General features: G+C 39.0%; 1 protein-coding gene across 1 annotated transcript in view; it reads left to right on the top strand.

The window, feature by feature from the left end:
* Positions 1–8,279, top strand: part of runx1t1 (RUNX1 partner transcriptional co-repressor 1) — a 68,291-nt gene extending 60,012 nt beyond the window's left edge. The window contains exons 10-11 of the mRNA XM_059349721.1: positions 2,361–2,551; positions 3,954–8,279. Of these exons, the coding sequence (XP_059205704.1) occupies positions 2,361–2,551; positions 3,954–4,277 (515 nt within the window). The 3' untranslated portion in view covers positions 4,278–8,279. The remainder of the gene's footprint in view (positions 1–2,360; positions 2,552–3,953) is intronic.
* Positions 8,280–12,404: the final 4,125 nt, after the last annotated feature.

Below are 12,404 nucleotides of genomic sequence, written 5' to 3' on the forward strand. Positions count from 1 at the left end.
ACAGTAGCAAAACTCGGCATCTTCTTGCTTTTGGCACTTTTGTAATCCCCTTAGCGACAGACATTGCAGCTATTCTATTTAACCAAAGTGTTGTAAAATTGTGGAGGCGAATTTGTAGAGCCAGTGAAGCTCAGGTATTGAAACTAATTTGTTGCTTTAACAGCTTTCATTAGTTGCCATTAAATTTTTAGCGTACACAAACAGCATTCTTTAAACTCAGCTGCAATCACCATTATCGCTGAAAACTGAAAGAATTTTCCGCTGAGGGTTCAACGCTCGAGGAATCCACTTTGTATTCACCGTCAGTGATACAGTATATCTGCTTTTTAAACCCCTTGGAGAAAAAGAAATTGTCCCCTTGCTTGACCAAGCATGATGTGTGAGATACTCAGAACAAGTAATATGCATTTAAATTGAATTGAGTATCACCATCGGGACTCTGCCTGCTCTCCAGTACTCTCCTCCCCTCACCAGCTTTGATCGATCTTCCATCTAAGGCATTTGGTGTGTAATCACAATTCCATGCACAAGGCATATATCACACGGCACCGGAGCAATTTCCATGACTTCAGGCAGCACAGTAGGTTAAAGACAAAACCACCCTGGTTTGAAAATTTAGCTCAATCATGATGGAGAGAAAATCTCTCTGTGTTTAGAAAAGCACACATTCTGTCTGATACTGAAAACAGATTTTACATTTGTAATACAAGTGTTAAAAGGAAATGAAGTAAAGTGAAGCATATTTGTTCGACATAAAGCTGTATTTATCTTTTGTCTGTAGGGTAAATGCTGGCCGCTATTTTTCATTCTCCCTGCATTCTTCTCAGTAATTCCTTTTCACTTCAGTCGCATATATTCTGGCTGAGGAGCAACTGATTTAAATGTGACCCAGGGAGGTTTGCAAAATAGGATTTTTAACACAATGGAGTGCGGCGGTGAATACATCTGTTTGAAATGGGCAAAATGTTTACAGTTGGTGATAAATATTCAAGCACCTTGCACGGTGTCCTACCGGTTTCCCACTTCCCCTCACCACATGGGCCTTTGGGATCACAATGGAAATGCATAATTTAAATATAAATTGCCTGATTTGCATACACAATTAGTCAAGTTACAGGCTTGATGGGAGAAAACAAAAAAGCCCTCCTTTTGCTTTGACGTTCGGTTGGAATTCCACCGCTTAACACCCGCGCGGCAAGGTTATTCATTACACAAAACAAGTATAAAATAACACGTTCCATCTCAAAAGCACATTTTCTGACTGATTACCTGAGATTAATTGGCCCACGCTGCTGTATCCAGGATATTTTTTCAAAGAGAAGAAAAAAATATGGGTTATGTTTTCAACTTTTTAAATTTAAAGAAGCAGGAGTAGGAGAATATGTACTGTAACGGATAAAGACACCAAAATCACTGTTACTTCCAAAAGACTTTAAAGATTTTGGGCTCTTTTACTTCCATAACATGTCTTATATCAGACTGGTGGAAAGAAAACATGCAAAACACACATTTAGGTATTTATTTATTTATTCAATTTTTGTTTTATGTTTTTTTTAGTTCAACCCTAGTCTATTTGCATCTGTAGATTCCTCGTAAATTCACCATTATATGTTTCATTTGCCTATTTAAATATACCATTTCAGAAAACAACAATATGTCAGTAGGCTGCATTTTCCCCCTCATTTTCCCCCTGTTCACCTGTAGTGTTTTGCAAAATGTATATTATAATGCATGGTTTTAATGCTGTTTTCCCAAAATGTGTGTTTTTTTTCACAATCTGAACCAGAAATCTCCACTTCAGTAGCCTTTCATATACCATACATTCCCTATTCCCTCCTATCTATAATCAATTTTTATTTTTATATAAAAATACTAAATTAATATTTATTAGTTACAACTTTACTCCATTCATCTGTAGTATGCCCCCATATAGTTGGTGTATCTCAGAGGGTACTACATGCAGCTGATCTTGGAATAACAAAAGCTTAATAAGTGTAATATTTCCCTACCATGTGACTTAACTCTTATCATCTCCACAACTACAAAGCATGTCTTTTCTCAGATTTTGTCCGCACATAAAAATGAATGAAAGCATCAGTTTTACGGTTATGGTTTCTGTTTTCCAGATGTGTTACAGACTTAGCACATGAAATGGCTTTTACAATGAATCTTTTAGAAGACACAATCTTAGACTTTTGAGGGGTTTTTTTTTGTTTTTTTGTTTCTATTCAGTATAAAAACATCAGTGAATTCTTAAATTAAGCATTGTACAAATAACCTTCCCACGACAGGATGATACAATGCAAACTACATTGCAGGTACGGGAGGCTTGACTTCCTCTGTGTCCACACTCTTTCCAGAAGAGGCTGTGAATGAGGTGAAGCGACAGGCCGTGTCAGAGCTGCAGAAGGCCGTGTCAGAGGCTGAGCGTAAGGCTCACGAGATGATCAGCAGCGAGCGAGCCAAGATGGAGCGTACGGTTGCCGAGGCCAAGCGGCAGGCGGCCGAGGACGCACTCTCCATAATTAACCAACAGGAGGACTCCAGTGAGGTAGGAACATACACTTCAAAACATTACAGGTGTACCCTCAATCTTTCAAACACATCATGAAAACAAAAAAAAATTGCTGTGCCATCCTCTTGTTTGGTGTTTCTTTGACTCCTCTTTAGTTGCCAACTGTTCTAGTGATTCCTAATGAAACACAGATGATAGGATCTTCTCTAACAAAGAAGTCTCGGTTGTGTTTTACATCATATTAGAAAATGCTAATCATTGTATGCTATCTTTCAAAGATCAAAGAGGTTGCTGATTATTTGCAGCTTTAAAATAGAAGTTATTTAATAGTCAGCAGGGAGAGCAAATTAAAGCGAAACAAGGTCAATCAGGCTTCTGTTACCCTCGCTTTACTCCTTCCTCTTTTTCTCTGCATGTTTAGAAAGGTGTTACCAGTTCAGCTGGGAAGAAATAAGGGAAAGAGCTTTCATTTGCTAATCAACATTAAAGACCTTGACTTTAAGTGAGAGGGAAATATGGCTCACATCTTTCATTAATTGCAGGAGTGATGTTTATGAGAGGGAAGAGCCCCAGAGGAAAACTTTCAGAAGCTGTTTGTAACCTTGTTCTCCTGTTTCCTGTGGATATGCAGCCGCCCTGACATGCTCTCCCTGCGGTTTCCAAGATATACTGCACAAGGCCCTAGGTGTAATCAGAGATGGGTTTTTGATCTGCCTATGGTTTGTTTTAAGCTTAAGTGTTGTAAAAGGAGAAGCTCGTTCTGTTAATGTGCAGACTGGTGGGCTGTTGTCTGCTACTTCTCTGTTTATGCTGTCTAACACGGATGGATTAGTGAACGGGCTTACCGGCACAGGCCCAGAGGCCCAACGTGTCAGGGGGGTTTGACACTTTGTTGACACTTTTTTGTTTTGCTGCGTCTACACAAAGAAACAAAGAGACATAAAAAGAATACAAGAAGACCAAAAAAAACAACAGAGACGCAAAAACAGCTGCAGAGAGACACAAAGAGACAAAAATAACTGGAAAGTGAGACAAAGAGACAAAATTATGCAAAACAGCTTCATAAAGGGATGAAACAACCACAGACACAAATAACTACAAAAACAATTACGAAGTGACACAAAACAACTGTGAAGACACAAAATAACCACAAAAAGACACAAAACCACAAAGAGACGTATAGCAACTGCAAAGACACACAACAAGGCTAAAAACTATAAAGTGTGTGTGCTCTTGTGTCGGATATGTGGTGGCCCCTTTTGCGTGTCTGTGCCCTGGGGCCCCTTGTCTCATGCTCCACCCATGGTCACTAACATATGATTATCTTTTTGTGTGTTTTTGTGGACACTTTTATCAATCATCAGAAGCTCCGGATTTTAAATACTTGTGCTGTAATACTCTTTGGTTAGTTAACTCTGTCTTTCTCTCTGTCTGTCAGAGCTGCTGGAACTGTGGCCGCAAAGCCAGTGAGACGTGCAGCGGCTGCAACACGGCGCGCTACTGCGGCTCCTTCTGCCAGCATAAGGACTGGGAGAAGCACCACCATGTCTGCGGCCAGACCCTCCAGGCCCAGCAGCAGCAGCAGGCCAGCCAGCAGCAGGGCGGCGTTCCAGGGTCAGAAACCCCTGCTCCCATCAGCTCCTCTGCCTGCACCCCGAGCAGCGGAACTGGGAGTCCGGCTGCAACCCCGCCTGCTGCTACCCCACGCTCCTCCACCCCCAGCACCCCGTCCTCCTCTGCCCTGGATGGCACACCGCGCTAAGACACTCCCACAGAGGATGGAGGCAAAGGCCCCCGGGGCTTAAACACCCAGCCCTCAACCCCATAAACAGCATGACTGTCTACATTGCCTTGCAAAGATACTAAGCTAACGTGGCTAACAGGAAGAGACGGCAATGCTTCTGTCTATCTTGCAGCGTAGTCATAGAAGGAGGAGCAGGAGGTCCATAATCAGGTCATATTGACTTGCCATGACTTTAAAGAAACACAAAGATATTCTTTGTTTTGAATGAATGAATTTAAATATTGACATCCTTTTATCGTTACACTTGCTATTCTTGTTGTCCGTTTGTTGTCGTGCCTGTTGTTGTTAATGTTGTTGTCATTGTAGCTTATCTTATTTTTCCCTGTAAATATTAAGAGACTGGGCAGAGATAGCCGTGAACTCGAGAAAAGTATATCTGACCTCCCCTTTTTTTTAAATGTTTTTATTTTCCATCCTTGAATTAATGCTTATTTGCTTCCTGTATCTGGGACATGAGACTAGTCAACCTCATTTTACCAAACAGCATACCAAGGGAACACAACTAGCTAGCAGATCGAGTGACGTCATCGATACTCTTTGTAGAGAAAGATATTAAATAGCCTGTACGACAAACCGACGGATGGATGGATAAACACATTTGCTGCCTGGAGAGTGGAGAGGGTTGGACTGAATCTCTGGCCCACAGACAGCCATGAAATGGGCAGATGTGCAGCAGATTGCAAGCAGAGCCAGCTGTTCAACCAATGTTATTTCCCTCTCACTTGTAATAATATCCAGGTCAGTGGGCTGGGAAATACAAATCCGTCTCCCTGAAGGATGTAAAAGGAAGAATTCTCGGACAAGATAAAAAAAACTTTGCCCACTGCACATGTGGAGGATGTACTGAGAACTTTATATAAGTGAAGTCACCGTCCCACCGGCGAGACTGTCAAATTGCCACGACAACGGCCGCCGGGCCGCTCAGAGCTGGAAACCTACAATGTGGAGAACTCAGTAGGAAGCTAATTCCGCGCCCCAGACGCTCCCCTCCTGTCTCAACTCTGAAAACATTCTCATCTTTCTTCATGTTCTTTTTTCTGTAGATGTCATGGTGTTAAAGACTTCTGTCCTGTGGTGTCACCAATGGTTATTTATTGTATATGTGTTGGACAATTGTGACAATGCATAGTACTCCAACCAGTCACAACTCTTAAGTCCTTCATAACTCTCTCTCTCTTTCTCTCTCTCTTTCTCACACAAAAGAGATAAAAAAAGAAGTGTTATCTTTTTTCCAAGCTGCTTTTCTATTCTGTGTGTAAGTGGTAGATCCCTTGTAGTTCTATGAGTTTTACTTCCCTTCGTCCTCAAGAAAAGACACAAGCTATATCTCAGAGCTGCTACTCGAGTCCGACCCAGATCTTTTCTGAGAACTAGCATGTTGCGCGGAATGCTAACCTAAATGTTTTGTACAAGGGACATACATAAATGTATTTGCACTGTCACAGAGGTTATTTCGGCATGCTTCTTTTCAGCATACTTGTGTTGTCGGTATAGAGCCATAATTCATCAACCATTTTGTATGTAGTGATAGCATCATCTGTTTTCACATTGTTTGGGATGGGGGGGGAGGGGAGGGGGGGTTGGAAAAATGTAAAATCACTTTGTTTTTTCTTCTCGACATGATAACAAAAGCGGCCATATCTTTTTTCTTTTTTTTTAATAGTTACAGACAGTGCATGCACATTACTGAACGTTTGTTAAATATTTGTTATTTTTTAGAAAAACTGAAAAACAACCAAAAAAAGTAAAAAAAGTTACAAAAAATATTCTAACAAACTAACTTTCCAAATGCAGAGGTGTAGACTCCGATTGACAGCTTTAACACTGCAAAGCACCAGGTAACACACAGTATTAACACAAGAGATAAAACAAAAAAAAACACCAAAAACAGCCAAAGACTGACACCAAGGACCAAAATCCTGATTTAAACGATTTTCAAAAGAGGTTTGTTCACACATATATTTGGTTATTTATTTCTGCTTCACATATTCATGGAACAAAACCATCATAAGAGTCATTTATTTTAAATATTTCTGGAAACCCACGGCACTCATCTTACATTGTGAAATGAGAAGGTGTGAAGTAAACATAATGAACATAATTTTCACAGCAGTGTTACATTTCAACTGGAGCAATAATAACTAATGAACACTGATGACTTCTGTGACCATTTTTGAAGAAAAACTTTGAGATATTTTTGGATCTTGTATATACATTTTCTCATTACACAAGCGTCAGATTAAGTGCCCATTTCAGCTTTAAGCAGTTAAGTTCTTTAAAGAGGTGAATGTGAGACTGGGCTTTCACACCAATGCATTTGCTGTTGTTTTCTATTTATTAATATCAAAGTATGTCTTTTTTTTCTTCTTTTTTTTTTGTTGTTGGGATAAATCATCAGTTTCAGCTTTGTTGTAAACCTTCAATGTAAAAATCAAACAAACCTCTCATTCGCAGTAAGAGAGTTCTTATCCTGACGCACACAAAGGCTCTTCACCCCAAACACCTTGGTGCTACACAGAAGCGCGTTACAAATTCTGACCTCAAGGAACAAGTGGAGGCCCACAAAGGTTCTGGGCTGTTTGCTCCCTCTGTACTTCCTCATCTCTCCCTTCTTGTCGAAACAAAATACACACCTGCATTCTTGACTCTAAAGGGTTAAACAATCCAAAAAGGTGTCTGACACCCTACTAGCGACTCCTCAGAAGCTGTGAAGAAGCAGCCAAGCTGTTTTAACACTAGTGTATTTGAAAGTATACAACAATGTGTGTTCATTACTATCAGGGCAAAACCTGGGTTTAAAAAAAAAGGGGAAAAAACGAAGACAAACATTATCACTCAATGATTCTTTGAGAAGCTCTATTTTTTCTTTCTTCCCTCCTCTATGTGTGTTTTGCTACAAATTCCTCGGTGGCAAACAAGTCTCACTCTACCTCTTACAGCACGATAAGAGCATCAGTCGCGGCGCTGATACTGGTCTAGTCTAAACCAAATGGGCACAAGAGAACAGGAAAATAAAAAACCCAAAGTCGAAGCTCATACAGCTGCAAAACCATATCACTACTTGGTAACAATGCAGACCTCATAAATGAAACATAAATGAATAGAAATGAGAAAAAAAAGTGAAAAAAAAAAAACTTTTGTTATGTTCCTTTATGCCTGTGGCGTTTTTAGAGTACATCAAGAGTTTGAATTGTTTGAACAGATTTAAAAAAAAATTGTGCTAATTTTAAAGAAAAGTGTTGTCGATTCTTGATGACACAAGCTGGGGTCACAGAAATGTTGTTTCTCTCTCGCTCTTTTTTCTCTCCTGTTTCCCCTTCACCTTTTTCTCCTCTTCTCTTCTCTGTTGTGAAGACATGCTAAAGCGCTTGTCGACTTGTCAGCGGGGGTAAACTCAAAAGAGGGGATATACAAAAGGCAAAAGCTTGTAAAAAACTAAAATAAAAATAAGGCTATGAATTTAGGCATGCCTGTTTTTCACAATAGGTATGGAAATGTTATTTAAATTTCCTACCTATCAAGAAACATTGGGGAAATGTGTGGGGCCAACAGTGAACAGCGAAGGCCGTAGCATTAATCTGGGGGGTGAGTTGAACTTCAGGGGTGGGAGGGCTTCTTTTTTTTTTTTTCTTGCGTTCTCTTGAGAAAATTTATTGTGAAAAAAAAGAGCTCAAATGATTTGAAGTTGTTGTGCAATACTTAATTGAGACATGAAAACCACAGGTTAGTGGTAGGCTGACACTGGGCGGTCTCTCCATCGCCTAGAGTCAGTGTCCTCTAGAGAGCTTTCCAGTCTACTATGTCAGAACTGTGGTTTCTTGTTGATTTTTTTTCTTTTTTTTTTCTTTTTTTTAAATTCTTTTTGGGCTGTAAACTATGGTCTGTCAGTCTGTGAAACTTTGCAGTATAATTCTGGTATTGTTGTTCTCTTAACGGTGTAATAAATATGTTAATACCTGCCTTGGAGACTAAGACTTTGTGTTCTTTCATTACAAGATTAGCAACACCATCCAGATAAACACCAGCAGCAGATACCAAATTAAAGGGACACTGCATCGATTTTACAGTTCAAGTTCGGTTTACATGTTTAATAATAAGAAATATAGGATTGGAGCTTGACCCATGTGAGAAAAAAAGGTCAGGATATCTTGGCTTCAGCTGCTTTGATTTTGATTTTGTCTCTGTGCAATAGTAAATCGTGGGTGTACTCCTGAAACATCCTTAAGCTAGATGTATAAAGTTCTCAGCTACTGTATGGCCAGATGAGGCATTATCCACCACAATAAAAAGGCAGGGGTGGAAGTATGCCTGGGGTGAAGAAAATATCAATATACTTGAGAATCATGGTATTGTGTTTTGTGATAGCCTACTGTAAGGATCTCAAAAACACTATTGACTTTTTTATTTGTTAATAATTTACATGAAAAGATAAATGGCAGCAACAGTGGTTCATTTTGGGTTATGTTTAAACATCTAACTGTGCTAGTTAGCAGCACTGTTGGGATCTTCAGCCACTTGATCCAACTTAATGCTGCAAACTGAGACAGGAAGTGCCATAAGGGTGCACCATGGATGTATACTGAGCTATTTGTGTGGTTCTTTATGGGTGTTATTATGGATCTAGGTAGTCTGACTGTATAATATTTGAACTCTTAATAGAGTAAGTACAAAAAAGTAAGGAAAAAAAAGATAAATATAGGCTATCACCCTGCTTACAGTATTGCAATATATTGCATTTATAATGTAGTCTATATATACAAATTCTTGCCAATACACAGGTGGAAGTAACAACTATTGTTACTATTGTTACTATTACAAAGTATTTTTTTGTGTATTGGTGTGTAGCCTACTTGTACTTTTTTGAGTATTTTTAAAAATCGGCTCTACCATGGATGTATAAATTGAACTCTGCTCTCCTTATTGGGTCTCCTTGTATGGTTGCTATTATTGCACCTCGGCATAGTTTTAAAAAGGTTGCATCTGCCTTAGGCCTAATTAATCACTGATTAAATGAACCACCCGGCAAGCACGCTGAGTGATACAAATCAAACATACCTACGATGTTGCGTCACAAGCAAGTGCATTCTGGATCAAGCTAACATGCTAAATACCAACATGCTCTTCCAAGTGACTTCTATGTTCATTGAGGAACTCTTACCTTCACTGTGGCGCAGAGGCTGAGTGGGCTGGTTGTATTATGGACTAACAAGCAGACATGTTGAAGCTACAGCAGGTTGAGGAGGACTTCGCGGTGCTCAAGACTCACAGAAGCCGTTCAGACGGTTCAGACAGGTGACTGCTAGTTAGCCTACAACAACCACAACCACGTGACCTTTTCACGTTCAATATTCAGTGAGAAAAACTGCAGCTCTTTCCGAGTATTTATTGTTTACACACATCCGTGTGTTTGCTTTGTTGATGTTTTATTGTGCTGTTGATTCTACGAGTGTCACACTGTTTAGTTTACGCAGCTTGATTTTTCTTGTTGTGGTGTCAATAACTCCTTTTATTTGTTGTTGGTCATTTTTGTTCAATCGTCCGCATTTTTTCTCTTAAAGTATTGGGGCTACAATGAGAAAAAGTGGTTTTATATTCATTTTTTTTACAAGTTGTGTGCATTGCAAAGTGGAATCTATAGGAAATTGATTTATTGTTGGTTTGGACATCAGGGTTCATGTTGCTAATGGTGTGTATTTTGACATTCAATGCAATTAACTATGTAGCCTAATGATGTTCTTTGATCTAGTATTGTAGCCAGTGTTGGAAAAAGCATTCAGATCCCTTACTTTAGTAAAAATACTAATACCACACTGCAGAATTACTCCATTACAAGTATAAGTGCTGCATTCAAAACTTACTTAAGTAAAAGTAAAGTGCCAGCATCAAAATGTACTTAAAGTATCAAAAGTAAAAGTACTTGTTATGCAGAATGGCCCCACTAAGATTGTTTTATAGCCTATATTCCAAATACATTATGAGATTATTATTATTGATGCATTTATGTAAGCAAAAATTTAACTAAAGCTGTCAGCTAAATGTAATGGAGTAAAAAGTACAATATTTGCCTCATATAGTAGTGGAGTAGAAGTATAAAGTAACATAAAATGCAACCTTAAAATTGTAATTAAGTACAGTACTTGAGTAAATGTCCTTAGTTACATTCCAACACTGATTGTAGCCTATTTATATTATGTAACTTTAAAGATAAATATAGGCTATATACTTTCCCTTCTAAGCTAATACTCTTTCCACCTCTGGTCTGCGTTTTAGGAAAAACTTGTTGGAACTGGTGAAGGGTTGGATTATAAAGCTGGAGAAGTCATTTCAATGTACACAGTACACACATGTCAGGTGTCTATACTGTTTAAAATTTCAAGTAGCATATGAACAGATCCAAGTGTGACCTAACAGTCCACAGTCCTGAATGGGACATAGGCTACTGTAAGTTAGAATAAATAATCAATTTCAGTATAAATTGTGACTCTCTTGTTCCAGTTTGAATGGATTTAGCTGATCGTGTAGTAGAGGAAACAGCCAGACAGTAGGAAGTGGAAATCTGTTGACGGTCATAAAGGCTGTAAAGCTGAAGAATGACTCTGCTAAGTACATACACAGCTTCTTCATTCTTCCACATGGCTATCTGTTCAATCATTCTTGACCTTAGACCTTACTGTCTTTATTAAGGGGCTCTACTATTGCAGTGTCTTCATCATTTTCCGATGGCTTGTTCATCCTTCAGCTAGACACAGTTAAATTTTGGAATCTGCACGCCTGATCTTTTTATTAATTTCACATCACACAAATATATATATATATATGTGTATATATATATATATATATATATATATGTGTGTGTGTAGAACCTCATAATGATAAGGTTGTATAGCTGTATAATACGGTCTAGTTTGGAAAAGAAATGTTGGATATGGGATCGAAGGTAACAGTGGAAAAAGATTTCCACATTCCTTACATTTTACAGTCATCAGACAATTGTTGTATGATTGCAGATAAGAATAGATTGAGGAGAAAAAAACAACATAGCACTATATCCGTGAAATGTTGCTTTATTTACTTTAAGTGATGGACTTGAACTGACTTGTGGCGCCATATTTTTTTTTGCATTTTCAGCAAATGCGAAGATGCCTTTTCAGCATTTCTGTATTATTAAGCGACAAGTTGGATTTATTGAGGCTGTCAGAAAGAATCACATTTTCCCAGTTGACTTGAATGTTGATGGGAACTGGACAGCTGCAGTAATTGAACACGCAATAAGACAGTCACACATGTCAGGAAGTCTTTGAATTTCATGGTCTTGTCTGACTGGCTGTAATTACTTTATTGGCCATTTAACGTATGACCCTTAAAATATCATGTACATTTGCAAGTGGGCTCCTGAGAGAACAAAGATCAGAAGCTATAATTGACAATGAGTGCAGGTAGCCAGAAAAACTAAATGATTGATTCTGAGGTTGTGTCTCAGGTGGCCGAGGGTTGGGGTTTGCTGAGCTCAGGGAAACAAACCAGCTTGACCATATGTGTGACCTTATTGTCTTCTCATTATATGTTTTCTGAAGATTTATGACCAATTACTTATGAAAACAAGAAACAAATCAGCCTACTCGGAGAGACCCTTCTTTCCAGTTGCATCATGATGAACCAGTGAACAATCTTACTCTATGTTTTAAGCAGGGTGAAAGGAACTGTTAAATTAAGGGGAGTATATTTATTACATCAAAGCTGTTAAAATAGGATCCATATGGGGCTGCTTTGCTGCTCTGTCACCAGTACAATTAACCTCCTAACTAACCTCAGTTTTTGCCTGACAAGATTGTTGGACCTCAAAGAGCTGGGATCAGCTGCTCCTTTCCAAAACGAATGACAGTGAAGCCACAAAGCAGCTTGTGAGGAAGCTCAGCGTTTTATGACCCCCTCCCCCCTCCACCTTTATCTCTATGTTGAACCACTTTAGAGTTGATAAAGCTCAGGGATGAGTTGGACTGCTGTGATATTCCTGCCACATTCTTCTACATAAAGTTCATTGTGACCAGGGCTCTTTTCTTCTCCCCCCTCATCTTCCCCTTTCCT

This window comes from Centropristis striata, chromosome 14 (genome assembly GCF_030273125.1).
Source record: "Centropristis striata isolate RG_2023a ecotype Rhode Island chromosome 14, C.striata_1.0, whole genome shotgun sequence".
In the NCBI taxonomy this organism is placed as follows: Eukaryota; Metazoa; Chordata; class Actinopteri; order Perciformes; family Serranidae; genus Centropristis; species Centropristis striata.